Source organism: Scophthalmus maximus, chromosome 10, assembly GCF_022379125.1.
Source record: "Scophthalmus maximus strain ysfricsl-2021 chromosome 10, ASM2237912v1, whole genome shotgun sequence".
Taxonomy (NCBI): Eukaryota; Metazoa; Chordata; class Actinopteri; order Pleuronectiformes; family Scophthalmidae; genus Scophthalmus; species Scophthalmus maximus.
In genome coordinates this window covers 8,981,609-8,995,461 of record NC_061524.1, presented here as the reverse complement: position 1 = coordinate 8,995,461, position 13,853 = coordinate 8,981,609, and the positions used below count along the sequence as shown (strand labels likewise).

General features: G+C 45.7%; 1 protein-coding gene across 2 annotated transcripts; it reads right to left on the bottom strand.

Annotated features, from left to right (window-relative positions):
* Window positions 1-7,766: 7,766 nt before the first annotated feature.
* On the bottom strand, window positions 7,767-12,841 carry emx2 (empty spiracles homeobox 2). 2 transcript variants are annotated; one of them, XM_035605113.2, is made up of 4 exons: window positions 12,032-12,841; window positions 10,593-10,777; window positions 9,003-9,090; window positions 7,767-8,797 (listed from the first exon to the last, which is right to left on the bottom strand). In XM_035605113.2, the coding sequence occupies exons 1-4, from the start codon at window positions 12,417-12,419 to the stop codon at window positions 8,715-8,717; spliced, it is 744 nt and encodes a 247-aa protein (XP_035461006.1). In that variant the 5' UTR covers window positions 12,420-12,841; the 3' UTR covers window positions 7,767-8,714. The 2 variants fall into 2 exon arrangements, with proteins under 2 accessions (XP_035461006.1, XP_035461007.1); XM_035605114.2 differs by lacking the exon at window positions 7,767-8,797 and having other exon boundaries at window positions 8,895-9,090; window positions 12,032-12,837.
* Between the last annotated feature and the right edge of the window lie 1,012 nt (window positions 12,842-13,853).

Sequence of the window (13,853 nt, the reverse complement as noted above, 5' to 3'; positions counted from 1 at the left end):
ATCTGGAAGCGATTCGACAGGAAGACGCTACAGTTGTCCCTCAACCGGCATGTGTTTCTGAAATGACAATGCCAATTTATTATAAATTTCATAATGTAATAAGTGCAGCAAGCAAGATGAAGCTTTTTCCAAGCTTCAAGCTTTTTTCCCCCAAAGCTTTCCTCTCTCTCTCTCTGTCTCTCTCTTCCTTTCATTTACTGCTGAGCTAAGAAAGGATGCTCTCTTTGGCCATACATGCAGCCCGTGCTCCGCTGAGCCTGACCACCATTAACACCCCCGAGGAACCACGTCCTAATTACTCATTCAGCCTGACAGAATCTCCTTAATTACAAACTTCATTAGCCCGCAGGACTTTGTTTTTCTGCAGAACAGGAGGGAGCAGGGGGACAGCTCAGGCCAAGGTGCAGTGAAGGCGAGGCGTAGGTGCTTCTGCACCTTATTCCTCCATGCATTTCTTTTTTTCTTTTTTTCTTTTCAAAGGAGATGTTAAGACCTCAGTCAGAGATCTAATTAGATTCATGGTGAGAATCAGACACCTTTTAACTAGCCTCTGGAGTCCCCCCCGTAAAAGGACAGTGAGATCCAGGGTAAGAGAGGCACAGAGAATTAAATGGACCGACGACTGCTTTTCATGTGTGAAGTGGTCTGATTTGCCGTGTCCTCACCTCCAAATACAAAATAACCTGCAGCACTTACACACCCTGCTGCCATCATACCTCGCTTATAAACACATAGAACAGCCTGTGGAGGGGGGGGGGGCGAGGACAAAAGCTGCAACAAGACCATGTGCAATGGCTTTGGCTTTTGCAGTAATTGGATGTATATTACCATTACCCCATTTTTGACATATTCTACAGTCAGTGTTCCACCTGTTTCTTCTGACTGCTGTTTTATGGTCCAGAGTCATTTATCTGAGAAATTGATGCGCACTCGCGCCGATCATCACACATCACATGACTCGTTCCTGTGGGCTACGTGCATTAGGAGTTCATATGTTCACACTGCATGCAATTATATGGTGGCTGGCCACCGCAGCTGGAGAAGTGATCGTTACACCTTAAGCTTTACATAAACCCAAGAAGTTATGCTTGTTATTAATTAGAAGCTCTCAGAAGCGCCACTTGAAATCGTTAGACAACGTTAGCATCCCTCTCCTTCAATGGCTAAGCTCTGCAATGTGCAGGAGGAACATTATGAGTGAATGGGAGTGAATGATTAGCATGTACAATTTGGGTTTGTTTCTCCGTGGAGGTGCTGAGGTGTTCTTTGGCCCATAATAGATGTCACAACCTGAATTACTACCACCAATCATTTACACCGCCTGTCAAGCAGTGCTCCAGCTTTCCGAGCAGTTGTACAGAAACCCCACATCTATGCTCAGAAACAAATGACTAGACACCTTCTCTTCTCTTCCCACATTGCTTAAACATGTCAGTGTTTAGATGTCACACACATCAGCACATTGTATTTTACCCTGCAACACATTTCAAACACATGGCTGCACTTCTTTCTTTTTTTACGACAGGGAATTCAAGAACCCCTGCCCCCTTTTCTCTATATTACTTCCATGTTTTGTATTCAACTTATGTTTCATCTCAGCTGGAGTTGCAGCCGTCAGTCGTCGGGCTCATGGGACAAAAACACTTCTTTAGTTAAGGTGTTTGTGCTGAGCACACAATCAAAGGGTTTTTTAGCAACATCCCAGAGCATTGTAGCATTTTTCCACTGGGAAGAGCAGAGAATGCAGAGATACCCACCAGCTACCCACAAATCCATGTGCGCACATTCTAGACTCACACACAACCCCCACAGAAAATATTGTTTGTGCATGTTAGTCATGTTAAAACCAACTTCAAGCGTGCGTTGAGGGGAGGGGATGAGGTGTTATGACAGCACTGACCAGAGAATTGGCACAGCTTTGTGTCCATGCCACAAATAACTTGAGTGTTACATGAAAAGCTAATGAGAGCTGGCGTTAAGAGTTTGGTCAGCGTTCATGGAGACGCTGCATGAGGCTGCGGAGCCGCGGAAACTTCGCGACTCACCATAAGGATCGGGGAATCCTCACTGGTGTGTCATGGATGTTGTCTGTTACATAGTTACTAGGAGAAATGTGTGAAGGGGAAAAAATCCTGGGGAAAATTAAAGAATAAAAATTACCTTAAGTGCCATTCAATACTTTAAACTTTTGCAAGTTGTTGTTATGTGCAAATGTGTCTTAGTCTTTTGAGATATTTCCTGTCAATACACATAAAATATGTATTTCATCATCTCCAATCTTGTTGTTGATTAATGTCATAGTTTTGCTTATCAAATACAAAATGTGTTTATGAAAATAGCAAAATAGCACCACTTATTGATATATGGTGTTTTGTGCTATTTATATAAATCCGTGTTGCATTATTTTATTTTAAAGATCCATGGCCGGGGCTGTGGCAAATAGATGTGGCTATGAGTGCTGTGTTACTGGTCACCATTCCCTTTTTACCCTTGTTCAGTGTAAATATGGGGCAAAAAACTGTGCATGCTGATGGCATTGTACTTTGTAATCAATTACACGAAAACATGCTGCACCAAAACTAACTATTATTTTTTTTAAAGTCTAGTGGTTCTTCCTTTACATTATAAAATTAGTAGTTTTCTGTAAAAGTCACATGAATAGATCAATTGTCACAATAATCATAATATCTGGATGATGAATAGAATGTACTTCCAGTTTAATGCTTCACTTTTTTCAACACCTATTTTTAATGAAAAAATCCAAACATCTAAAATTACATTTTAAATGTGTCACCAGCTCAGTTGACTCTCACGATGAAAAAGGAAAAGCGATGCACAATCCATTATCCGAGTGCACTCAGGGCCCTGTCCAAAAAGTCCGCCACTAGTATTTCATAGCGCCTCACTTTCCAGACACTAAGCACTCAACTGTTGTCAGACGCAGCCAACAGAAACTTGATATTTCATGTTCTTTTTTGGGGGGGGGGGGGCAGATTTCTCTCCCTCTCAGCTACCAAGAGGGGGAGACATAGTGAAGTTCACATGGAAGAGCAGAGCAGGGACAGAAGAACAGGTGCCCACAATTTCACCTGTCTGCTCAACGCCCTGCACGACACGCAGCTATATTCCACTTCAGCTCTAATTGTAGCCACATTTGACAGAGCTGAAACTGGAGAAGGACAGTGGACTGGGACACCAGCTTTAAAATGTGAGGCTAATTCCATTGGATGCAATCACCTGAAGGGACGAGACTCGGACAGGAGAGCTAGCGGCCTTCGTGTGGGTTTGACACGAGAGCGGTGTAGCTCCAGCAAGCTGCACTCAGCCACATGTGAGAGGCTGTAGAATCTGTGGTGTTATTTTCAAAAGTACCTGCTGACCGTGGCCATGCAAAGCACACAGACCTGCTGATGGTGAGGGAGGGGACTGGCAGGTCAAGAGACGCAAAATAGTTCAGCGGGCACATGTGATATATTTAGTGAGGCCATTGTTTGTTTTATTTAGAGAGCGAATTGAGGATTTTCCAAACTGCAGGGCCCCTGAGGTATTTTATCAGGTGTACAGTCCGCCATATGTTACACATTAGTGCGCTGAGGGGATTGCTGGTTGCAGATACAACCTATAAAATGTTTGCAGCGTTGGAACTTCAGAGGACAGGGGGTCGACGTCTGCTCACCTCATATAGCGTGGTGAGTGAGGGGGAAACACTTATATGCAAATGAAACTGCATCACATTACAGGCGAAACCCCCCCCCCCATCATCAAAGTAAACACATGCTAGGAATCTATGGCATTTCAGCAGGCCACGAGAATATTAATGCACTGCAAATAGGTGTTTACTGCTAAATCCGATGAATGATAATACGAGGGGGGAAAACAGCTATTAAAGGCAGTAAACCTTCTGCGGCTTCCTTGAACTGAGCCGAGCCTGTGCAGTGTGGTCACGGCTCGGAGCGGAGCGGAGCAGGCCGAGTTCAGGCAGATGCTGGAGGTGTCTGTGCGGGGGCACTACGGGAGGGAGGCCAAAAGAGAAGCCTGGCGGAAGGAGAAAGAGACGTCTGTGCAGGTGGAGGGTGGAGGGGGGGGGGGGGGGGGGGGGGGGGGGGGGGGGGGGGGGGGGGGGGGGGGGGGAGTTTAGTGTTTCTGAATCACGAGCAGCTCTCGATGAACATTTCATGGTGAAATGGCCGTTTGTCAGTTGTAGGACTGACAACATTGGTCGTGTGTTGTCTGTGCGGTGACCTCGGTGAACATGGGCAGTGGAGCAGCAGAGCCTCGCTCTGCGTCGGGCGTGTCAGGGCCGCTTGTAATGTGGCTCTTGGCCCCGTCCGACTCACAACCACACTTGGGTGCCAGGCTCTTTAAGTGTGTGTGTCTACAGGCTGTAACTCAGCTATGCATTCATCTATTGTAAGTAAAGAAAGGGGGGGGGGGGGGGGGCACGTGCAGCAGAATGAATAACTGGATCCAAATGTAACTTTACATACTAATGCCACTTTTTTATAATAAAAATATAGTTGTGTAAATTCATTGTTGTGTATTTTACACAATATATTGACTAGATTATACTGTGTGTAGCCCAATTCAGCCATAAGTTTCAGCAATGGGTGTGTGTGTGTGTGTGTGTGTGTGTGTGTGTGTGTGACCCTGCACTTGAAACGCCTCCATCTCCGTCAAAACCTTCAATCAGAAATCGATTTAAATCCACGACAATAAACAGAACGTGTGATATGATGAGTTATTCTTCTGCGGCTGCGCAGTCGTGTCCGTGCGGCAGACAGACACAAAGTCAGTGGAGCAGTGAGTCAGTCCGAGTCGGTCCGTGCTCACTGCGGCCGATGGCGAATTGGAAATTCGCTGCATTTTGGAAAACATAATCGTCAGAGGCACATCGCGGCTGCGGACGCTCCTCCCTCGTTTATTAATAATAAAGGGAGAAACTGAATCCGAGGCTGCGATGTTTAATTTATTATTATGTAAGCTATTTGAAGGGTGATTGTATGGTAATTGCTCATTAGCCTTGTATATTTGTCGCTGCACCTTATGTCAAGGCCAAGGGAATCGCGCGGGGTTCATTCTCCCGTTTCAAGGATCAATTTCAGGAGGCAATTTGTGAAACAGGACAGATCGAGTTGAAGTCCTGACGTCGCCCGCGGCCTACAGGTGCCCCAGCCCCCCCCCCAGCCCAGGCGAGATGCTGCCTGGAATAAAACCAGCCAGTGTCCGCAGACAGCGTGTGGCCGAGCTCTCCGAGGAACATCCTCTGTGAGAGACACTTCTCCCGATCAATTATTGACTCGGGGCACTAAGGCGCGGCCTCGTCCACACGGGCGGTGTCGGCGGACGTGATGAGGTCTACTAATTGCAGATCAGACGCCGTGGGTCAGTGGGGTCACTTGATAGGAACCGACTCCTCTTTTCAATGGCGGATAATCATTTCACGTCGCAGGCTAAGTGTCTCTCTCATGCAGCGGGAGTCCGGTCCGGAGAAACGGAGAAGGCCCGGCTCGGTCGCGAACATTTCGGGGAGAATCCGACTGTTCTGGATGCATGCGACGGTTCTTATGGCGCGTTGGGCCCCGGCGCGGGTCGCGGCGGAGCGGCTCATACGTTTAGATAAGCGGGTCACCAGAGGTCCCCGCAGCCGTGGCCCTTGACGCACAGCACGGGAGTCTGGAGGAAGGGTGTGTGTGTGTGTGTGTGTGTGTGTGAGGGCCCACTTCTCTCTCTCACACACACACACACACACACTGTGTCTGAATTCTGTCCAAACCAATTAAATTCATGGGACTTTAGTCTCTAATTTCGCTTGATCGTGCTTTAATGTGAACAGGGAGAAAAAAACATTTTTAACGCGCAAAATTGTAACAAAAATATCAGGAACAAATATGCAATTTGTTTCCGATCATTAAAAAAAAGTGCCCCTAATTTTGATTGAAGCGGTGTGCACTGTTTTTATAGAAAATTTGAAAATATAAAATGACTCTCCAATGTTATTGTTATCTATATGGAATTTTTTGATGGGTGCCTTCAAAATAAGGTGTAGCCTGTTGTAGCTTAATTTATGAGTTGAGAAAATATATAAATGATTGGCTTTTACTTTTTTATTCAACCTGTAATAAATTCTTACGTGCGTATATGGGGTTTTTTTTTCAATGAAAAGGGGGACAGCCGTTTTTAAAGAGAAATATTTGCAGGTTAAAATCCAACGTGTTCGAGTGAATCAAGCGGTGCCAAGGCTCTAATGAGGAGCGCGTCTCCTGAGTGGCCGTGCGGGCGCACGGAGGGCGCAAGGGGGAGAGGGGGAGAGAGAGAATGCGCCAAATTTGTTTGCGGCGGATCAAGGCTCACCGCCTCCACTGCACTTTCTTTATCTTAATTCCAACTTGAAAAGATATAATTATCTAGTTTGAACAGGACCGCTATCAAATCCTTCTTTATAGGCAGGGAAGGGAAAAGCTCGAGTGGATTGTGGAGCTCTGAGCCGCTCGGTGTTGCCCGAGATAGGAGTAATGAAGTTGTGGAGTCCGGAGATACAAAGGGCATTAACCTCATTAGCATGAAACCTTTTCTTCTAACTATTGTGGGACCCTTTCAGGCCTCTAATCCCCCCTATTTCAAAGCTGGGTCTGTAATAAAGCTTTTAGTTTAGGTTTTTTTTTTTTTTCTTTCCAAAAGCTAATGGTATTCTCTAAAGATTTTTATTGCTGTTATAATCTCTGGGCCGATTAAGAATCCCCCCCCCCCCCCCCCCCCCCCCCACAATAACACAGAAAAAATACATTAAAAAAAATACCCAAACCACAAAAAAACAGCTGTTTTTAGTTTATGAAACAATAAAACCAAAACATGCACCTTGCACCAGAAAACACTGAAGTTGGTCTTGTACAGGGAGAAAAAAACAAAACATGATCCAGTTTTTAAATCTGTCTGATTTCAAAACGGAGCTGCGTGTGCTCATTGTTTTGTTGTTTGTGTGTAAATAGGGAATCATTTCCTTCTGTAAATAGCAGCTCTCTCTCTCTCTCTCTCTCTCTCTCTCTTTCTTTTCTGTTTAGCCTAAAGGCTCCTAAAGAAGTCCTGTGTATGATGCTCCCGTTCAGTCCGAAGCAGCAGCTTGCAGGAGGATGGAGCCCACAAGACAAGATTTTAAACAAAGATCCCATTTTGCGGCACACTGCAACCTTCCCTTATCGCGTCGTGAGGGGTAGTCAGATTGTACTAAATTATGTCCAACCGAGCCCCCTTGGATCCGTGGATTAAGAGATTAAAGTGGACCACTGGGCAATGCTCCCCCCCCCCCCCCCCCCCCCCCCCCCCCCCCCCCCCCCCCCCCCCCCCCCCCCCCCCCCCCCCCCCCCCCCCTCCCTCATATTACTCGCATGATAATTGCCCAAACTGATTTGCACCTCCACAAAAGCTCGTGGAGACTCTTTGTAGCTGCAGCAGGAGCAGAGGCTTGCAGCCCCTCTGAAATAGAAAGAAAAACAACCTGACGCCGTCCATTCGTGCCTGAGAAACAACTGCCGAGCAGCGGGCAGCAGATTACAGGCTGCGGCGTTTCTCCTCCGCGTTCTGGAACCAAACTCCGCTTTCTCAACGCCACATCAGCAAAAACAAAACAACAACAAACAAAAAAAACCTCCCTGCGTCCACATTCTGTCCCGCTCGATATGAAATATAAAGATGAAAGTCCATCTCGCTAATTTTATCGGAGGCCTCCAATCAGCTGCCGCGTAAAATCAAAAGTCTTTACCGCTACTGCGCGCCACATATTGATAAAACTTTATTGACAAAATATTGACAATTACATACTTCTTGGAAGTATACTTTGTGTTAAAATTGTAGCAAACTTAACACAAACACAAAAAATATGTACATTCTGTAAAAGGGTGGGGGGGGGGGTCAACAGAAACATTAACTTTTAGCATGTCTGTACATGGAATACGCTCAGTGCTTGAAGTTTGTCTTTTGTTCGTTGTTGTTGTTGTTGTTGTTGTTGTTGTTGTCCTCAATTCTTGCTTTTAAGTCCTTCGTGGCAACTTTCACTGGAGGGTCCAGTCGTGACGGGGGCTGCGTGGGGCCGCGGCGACACATTGGTAAAGCTTTAGGTTAAAGGAATGTCCTGATACCTTCCCTACTTCTATCCGTGGTCTGGTTCACTTTTTAGATTTTTTTTTTTTTTCAACCGAAATTCAACTTTCTGTTTCTCTTTTCTTTAAAAAGAAAAAAAAAAGTCACTATAACGCAGCACCGCTACTTCATATGTTTTTTTCACAATCACTTTTACACGAGAATCATTAATTAAAGACGGCACACTTTGTAAAAAGGAAGAAGCACGACATCTCTCAGTTTGAAAATAGAGTCTAAAACAAAACGGATCCTTTTTTTCTTTTCTTGGTTTGAGGAAAAAAAAGTTGTCAAATTAAAAACGACTAGCGGGAAGAGAAAAAAAAACTATATCATGCAATTCAAGTTTTACAAAAGCAGTTTTGGTGTTTTGGTATCTTGGGTGGAAACGTTTTTTTTATATTAAAAAAAAAAAACTTCAGAAGTGCAAACGTCCAAAATGAATTGGAGAAAAATAATAATTGGAGGTTGAAGATGGATGGGGCGGGGGGGGGGGGGGGGGGGGGGGGGTGCAGTGGTGGTGGTCGGTGCGTGGAAGGGCGCAGGCAGGTGGACTGAGCCGCTGTCAGTCACTCTGTCCCGGGTCATTCGGACTGACAGACCCACGTGGTGACATCAGTGCCACCAGTCGGGTTTCTCTCACCCTCAGCTGCCGATCTCCGGAGATCTGAAATGTGACATTGGCTTTTTACCCTCTCATAGTCTCTCACACGGCATCCTGTATCCATGTCCATCCTTCACACAGACGATTATATAGTCTTGTCTTTTTTTTTTTCCCCCTTTTTTTTTTTTTTAATCGTCCGAAGTGACATCAATTTCCTCCGGGCTCGACTGCTTTGTCGCCAGTCTCCACCGGTTTATGTGATGCGAACCTTTCTTCTTCTGCTGAGACTCCGAGCCCTCCTCCTCCAACTTCTGTCGCTTGAACTTCGTCCTCCGATTCTGAAACCACACTTTTACCTGGAGAGGGAAAGAGGGAGAAGAGGAGAAGAGACAGAAATAAACAGGATCAGTGTCACCAAGAGATAAATCGCGATCGGCCTGTGCAATGTACCACGCGTAAAAGAGACACGTTGCCCGGACGCAGCAGGGCTGGATGCAAGCACACAGACAGTGGAAGTCAAAAGTGCTAACTGTTGAGGATTATAGAGCACAACAATTAAAACCACCACAGCAAACAGAGGTCCACTGTATTCTCAGTCAAGAACAAATCCACACATTTAAAAATAATCAAATTAGTCCCTGATATATAATATTAATTTATGGCACAAAAGAATGACCTCAGCCAATAAAATGTCCGTCATCTCTGTTCAAAAAATAAATACAACTGAGCAAGTTACCATCCATCCGAATTAAAGGCAAAGAGCTGCACATTTGAGTGATTTATAGGCTCTGATTCAGAAAAACAACAACTTTTGACGCTTCACAGGGTCTAGTTTTTTCCACAACAACAACAATAACTATAATACTAATAATAACAATAACAATAATAGGAGTATTTCAGCTTGTCTAGAACCTACATGTGAAAGAAATAAAGGACATCTCGTCCACGCGCTCCTCTCGGTCGACCGCAGCTCTGATGATGAAAGGTGCCGTGGGGGATTAACAACATCGAAATCGATAAATTGTCTGGTCCGCGTGCTTTTTGTCAACCCGCGGCCCCTTTAGCGCCTAAACGGCTACTGAGGTGCATTTAACAAGCCTTCAGTGGGCTAATTGAAGTGGGCGACGGCTGATTTGTCAGAAAGGCCCCGCGCCGTCCGAGGCAGGACGCGGCGGACAAAAGACGGCGGCGGACGGGCTCCAACAGGCACCTCGAAGATGGCAGGAGGGAATTCACTGAACCCGCCTCGCTCTTTGTGTCGCCTACCCCATAAAATGGTTAGCTGGTTAATTTGCCCTCCATTTTGAAAGGCAACATTCTCTCCCCCCCCCCCAAAACAAAGTAATTCAACCCCTCCTGAAACGAGGTTAGGCCGATACAATGACGGTGGATTGGATCCAACAGAAAAGCCTCTGTCTCCCATTGACAACGTGCGTTCACGGAACCTGGTGTGTGTGTGTGTGTGTGTGTGTGTTAACAATTCTGTAGCTGATAATTTAAAATTATTGTTCTTCTCAAATTATGCTGCTTCTCTTTATTTTTATGCGGTTTTTTGTTATATTGGTCTGAATATTTGAAAGGCTCATGACGCACGGTGCAACGTTCAGGAAGAGAAAACAAAAAAAACCACACGACTAAAATAACACAAAGTGTTCGACAAAATATCGTTTTATGATCACAATAAAAAGGACTATAAAATGCAAGTGGGCCTGGTCTTATGGCCAAAAACATCAAACAACACGCTGGGAAGCAGCAATTCGAATTTTAAAAAAAAAGAAAAGGAAATAAGAGCATTTGCTGCTGCTGCTGCTGCTCGCAGGTGAAATCCTAATTTAAAAAGACGTGAGGTGTTTCTTACCTGAGTTTCTGTGAGGCTAAGGCTGTGGGCGAGCTGTTTTCTCTCTGCTCCCACCACGTAATGGTTTTTCTCGAACGCGTGTTCGAGCCGCAGGAGTTGCGAGGGGGAGAAGGCTGTCCGGATTCTTTTGGGCTTTCTGGCCAGCGCGTTGTGCAAAAGGAAGCTCTCTGGACTCGTTTCATTACCTGGAGACGAGCACAAAACGGGGGTCTGTCAGGATCCGTCTTTTCCCCCCTCCCTCCATTATAATTTGGATTCATTTATTATTATGTATTTATTTTTTAACACAAGAGATTAACATGGCATAACAAGCAGCAGGGCCTGCATGCGCACAACTACTGGAACAATAGGGCACTGAGAGCAAAACTGCAAATACGCATGGTGATAATGTCTGAGGGAGACGCTGGACATCACGTCAATAAGAGAAGATAATGTATCTGTTTAAATTATTATCTATTACGGACTTTGTTCGTCTGCGGCCCTCCCGCATAAAGGACAGAGGGAAACAAGACAAAGCGGAGGTATAATCCACGGGCCTAATTCAATTAACTCCAAAACAGCCTTTGTAAACAGAATCGCAGGTAAAGTGTAAACAGCGTGGAGACGTTCGAATAAACAGCAGGCAAAAAAAACCCCAAAACACAAGAAATAAATTCAGAATTAATTCGTGTGAATATGATGAATTAGCTTCATTTTGTCAGGGAAAAAAAACAAAAAAAGATAATAACAATGAAATCCTATAAAATGCGCAACCTCAGGCAGAAAATAATAAACGAATTATCTGACAGTCTGGAAACGTTGCAGGGGCAAAGTCAATTTAGTTAAGACAATTAAAAATTTTGCCCAGATATGACCTACATCATCAGCCTTGGAGAATTAGCAGTGGGCAACTCAATTCACCACCAAAATTGTTTTATATTTTTTCTCCTTTGAAACAAAACAAAAATGTCTCTTTGCAGTTAAAATATTAAATAATTATAATCAAAGTAAACCGCAAAGCGACGTGATGCTTTTTGTTCTGTTCGTTTTTACGCATGAATGTGGATCAGATGCTATAAATAACCTGCAGACTAACAGTGTACAATCATGTCAAATTTGCCAGTGCTCTTTTTTTTTTCTTAGCCACCAACAGACACTTCAAGCACCAAAGGCAACAATCATCTCTTTACTCGAGATTGTTCTACTTCCTTCTAAATGAAGAAATGTGTCACTGGGTCACTTTAAGCGAAATAACCCTTTAAATAAGTGTCTGTTTTTGGCCCGAGGATTGGAGTCGATTAGTTTGAAAACGGGTCGGCTACATATGCTCACGATTTTAATCCAATTTACAGCCTGATGCTCTCTGTGCTGACGGAGGAAAATGATGTCCTCACTCTGCAGCCGCTCGGCGTGTTTCGTGCGTAAAAGTGAACCAAAATCGAAGGACTCTGGTCACTTACCTTGAAATCTGTGGCCCAAGTACCTATATCTGTGTAATAACCAGGGGTAGAAAGTTGAAGGGTCCCTTTGCTGGCTGGCGAAAAGAGGGTGCGGACTGTGCGACGAGGAAAGCGGGTGAGCGGCCAGGGCGTGCGGCGGGGCCACCGAATGCACCGGGACGGAGTTCTGCTGATGAGAGACCGCCTCGGCGAACACCAAGTCCGGGTTAGAGTAGACGCCCCTGCCGCCGGAGTGAAAGCCGTTCAGAAAGGGGTTCATCTGTCCGGAGTTTGCATAGCTGAGAGCCGCCGGCCTGATGGGCTCCTCGGAGCGGGACGCCGGTACGGGATTATCCTTCGCCACCAAAGACTCTATAGTGAAACACCTCTTGGGTGTCGGTTGGAACATGGTCTGATAGTCCAGGTTCCCCAGTTTAAGAGAAAGTCGTCGAGGCGCTCTCGCTTAAAAAATACTCCACACCCAAGAAAAGGGGGAAAGTTTCTGCGCAGTAAAAACAAGTTGGGGGGGGGGGGAAAGGCAGTGTAGCGCCGAGGAAGCCAGGAATAAAAAGTGCTCGGCTACTCCCAGACTAATCCATGGATGTGATCGTTTTCCTCGCCGGGTTCGTGCAGGCAGATTTGTTAGTTCATGAGCCTAATTAGCGCTGCAGTCCCATAAACAGCTTCCTCTGAAGGCTGTAATGGCATGGTGATTGGTCGCCGCCGCTGCTGCTGCTGCTGCTGCTGCTGCTGCTCGCCTTAAGGTGGAGAAGAGGACGACGCTTAAAAAGTGCGTCAATGGGAAGCAGGGGCGCGGAGAGGCGGACTCGAACCGCGCACCACGGAACGGATTCGCCCAGAGAGGAGCCCCCCGCGCGCGCACAAGTGCGCACGTGCGCGCACACACACACGCGCGCACACACGGGCCCACTCACGCACACATATCTCCAGGACATTTAACACACTCAAGTGAAGCAGTAGAAAAGCTGAAGGTGGCCTGTTTATTTGTATTTAAGGCCTATGGCAGGTTCAAACGGATTTTTTAAAATGGGTGCTAGTGTGAGTGTGTGTGCGTGTGTGTATGTGTGTGTGTGAGTGTGTGTGTTAGTTCAAGCAAGTGATTCCTTTTAATTATGCACAACAATGTTGGGCAAACATCAGATGAGCACTGATGTATATTATTTATCACCATCGCCACCAGCCTGCCTTCATTTTACTCCTCACTTTTGTTCCTGGTCTGGGTTTTTCTAACTGGATTTCGGAATCGTTCTGGTTTCGTTCTCGTTTCCATTCGTCTCCAGGTTCTTTGCAGGCGGGATGAGGTGAACTGCCTGATGGGATGTCGCCTGGGAGACACAAACGCGCTTGAGCCAAGATTTAGAGCTTTTGTCAACCGAGGAGGACGCGGCGTGAAGAGTGACAGTCTTCAGGATCCACTGAACACCTCCACCGAGTCGCTGTGTCACAGCTATTCAGAGTTATCGAGGGCTAAATGCTCAGGTGTTTAGTGGAGCTGTCACCCGCGTGTGCGTGCGCGTGCGTGTGTCAGTGACTGGAGAGCAGCAGCACAAAGCTGCAGCCATGGCCGCGCACCGAGGGCCTGTACACACAAGTATGACTACACACTACCCGTCACGAGGCGGTTGATAAATTAACTGATGCATCTCTGAAAACTGAGTTTTCCACCTATAAGTATCTCTGAAATATATTTTACTTATTTTTTTATTTATTTAGCTTTTTTTTGTTTTAAGGGAATATTTCATATAAGGTGACCATGACGCCGGGAAATTCAATTTTCCTTTTGAAGGAATACTAGATCGAAATAGAAGAAAGGTCTGATTAT

Coding starts and splice junctions, on each gene's coding strand:
- emx2 (XM_035605113.2), bottom strand. CDS start 12,419: ATGTTCCAACCGACACCCAAGAGGTGTTTCACTATAGAGTCTTTGGTG. Junction 10,778..12,031: donor CTTGGGCCACAGATTTCAAG/GTAAGTGACCAG, acceptor GCTCGTCTCCAG/GTAATGAAACGAGTCCAGAG. Junction 9,091..10,592: donor TTAGCCTCACAGAAACTCAG/GTAAGAAACACC, acceptor TTCCCTCTCCAG/GTAAAAGTGTGGTTTCAGAA.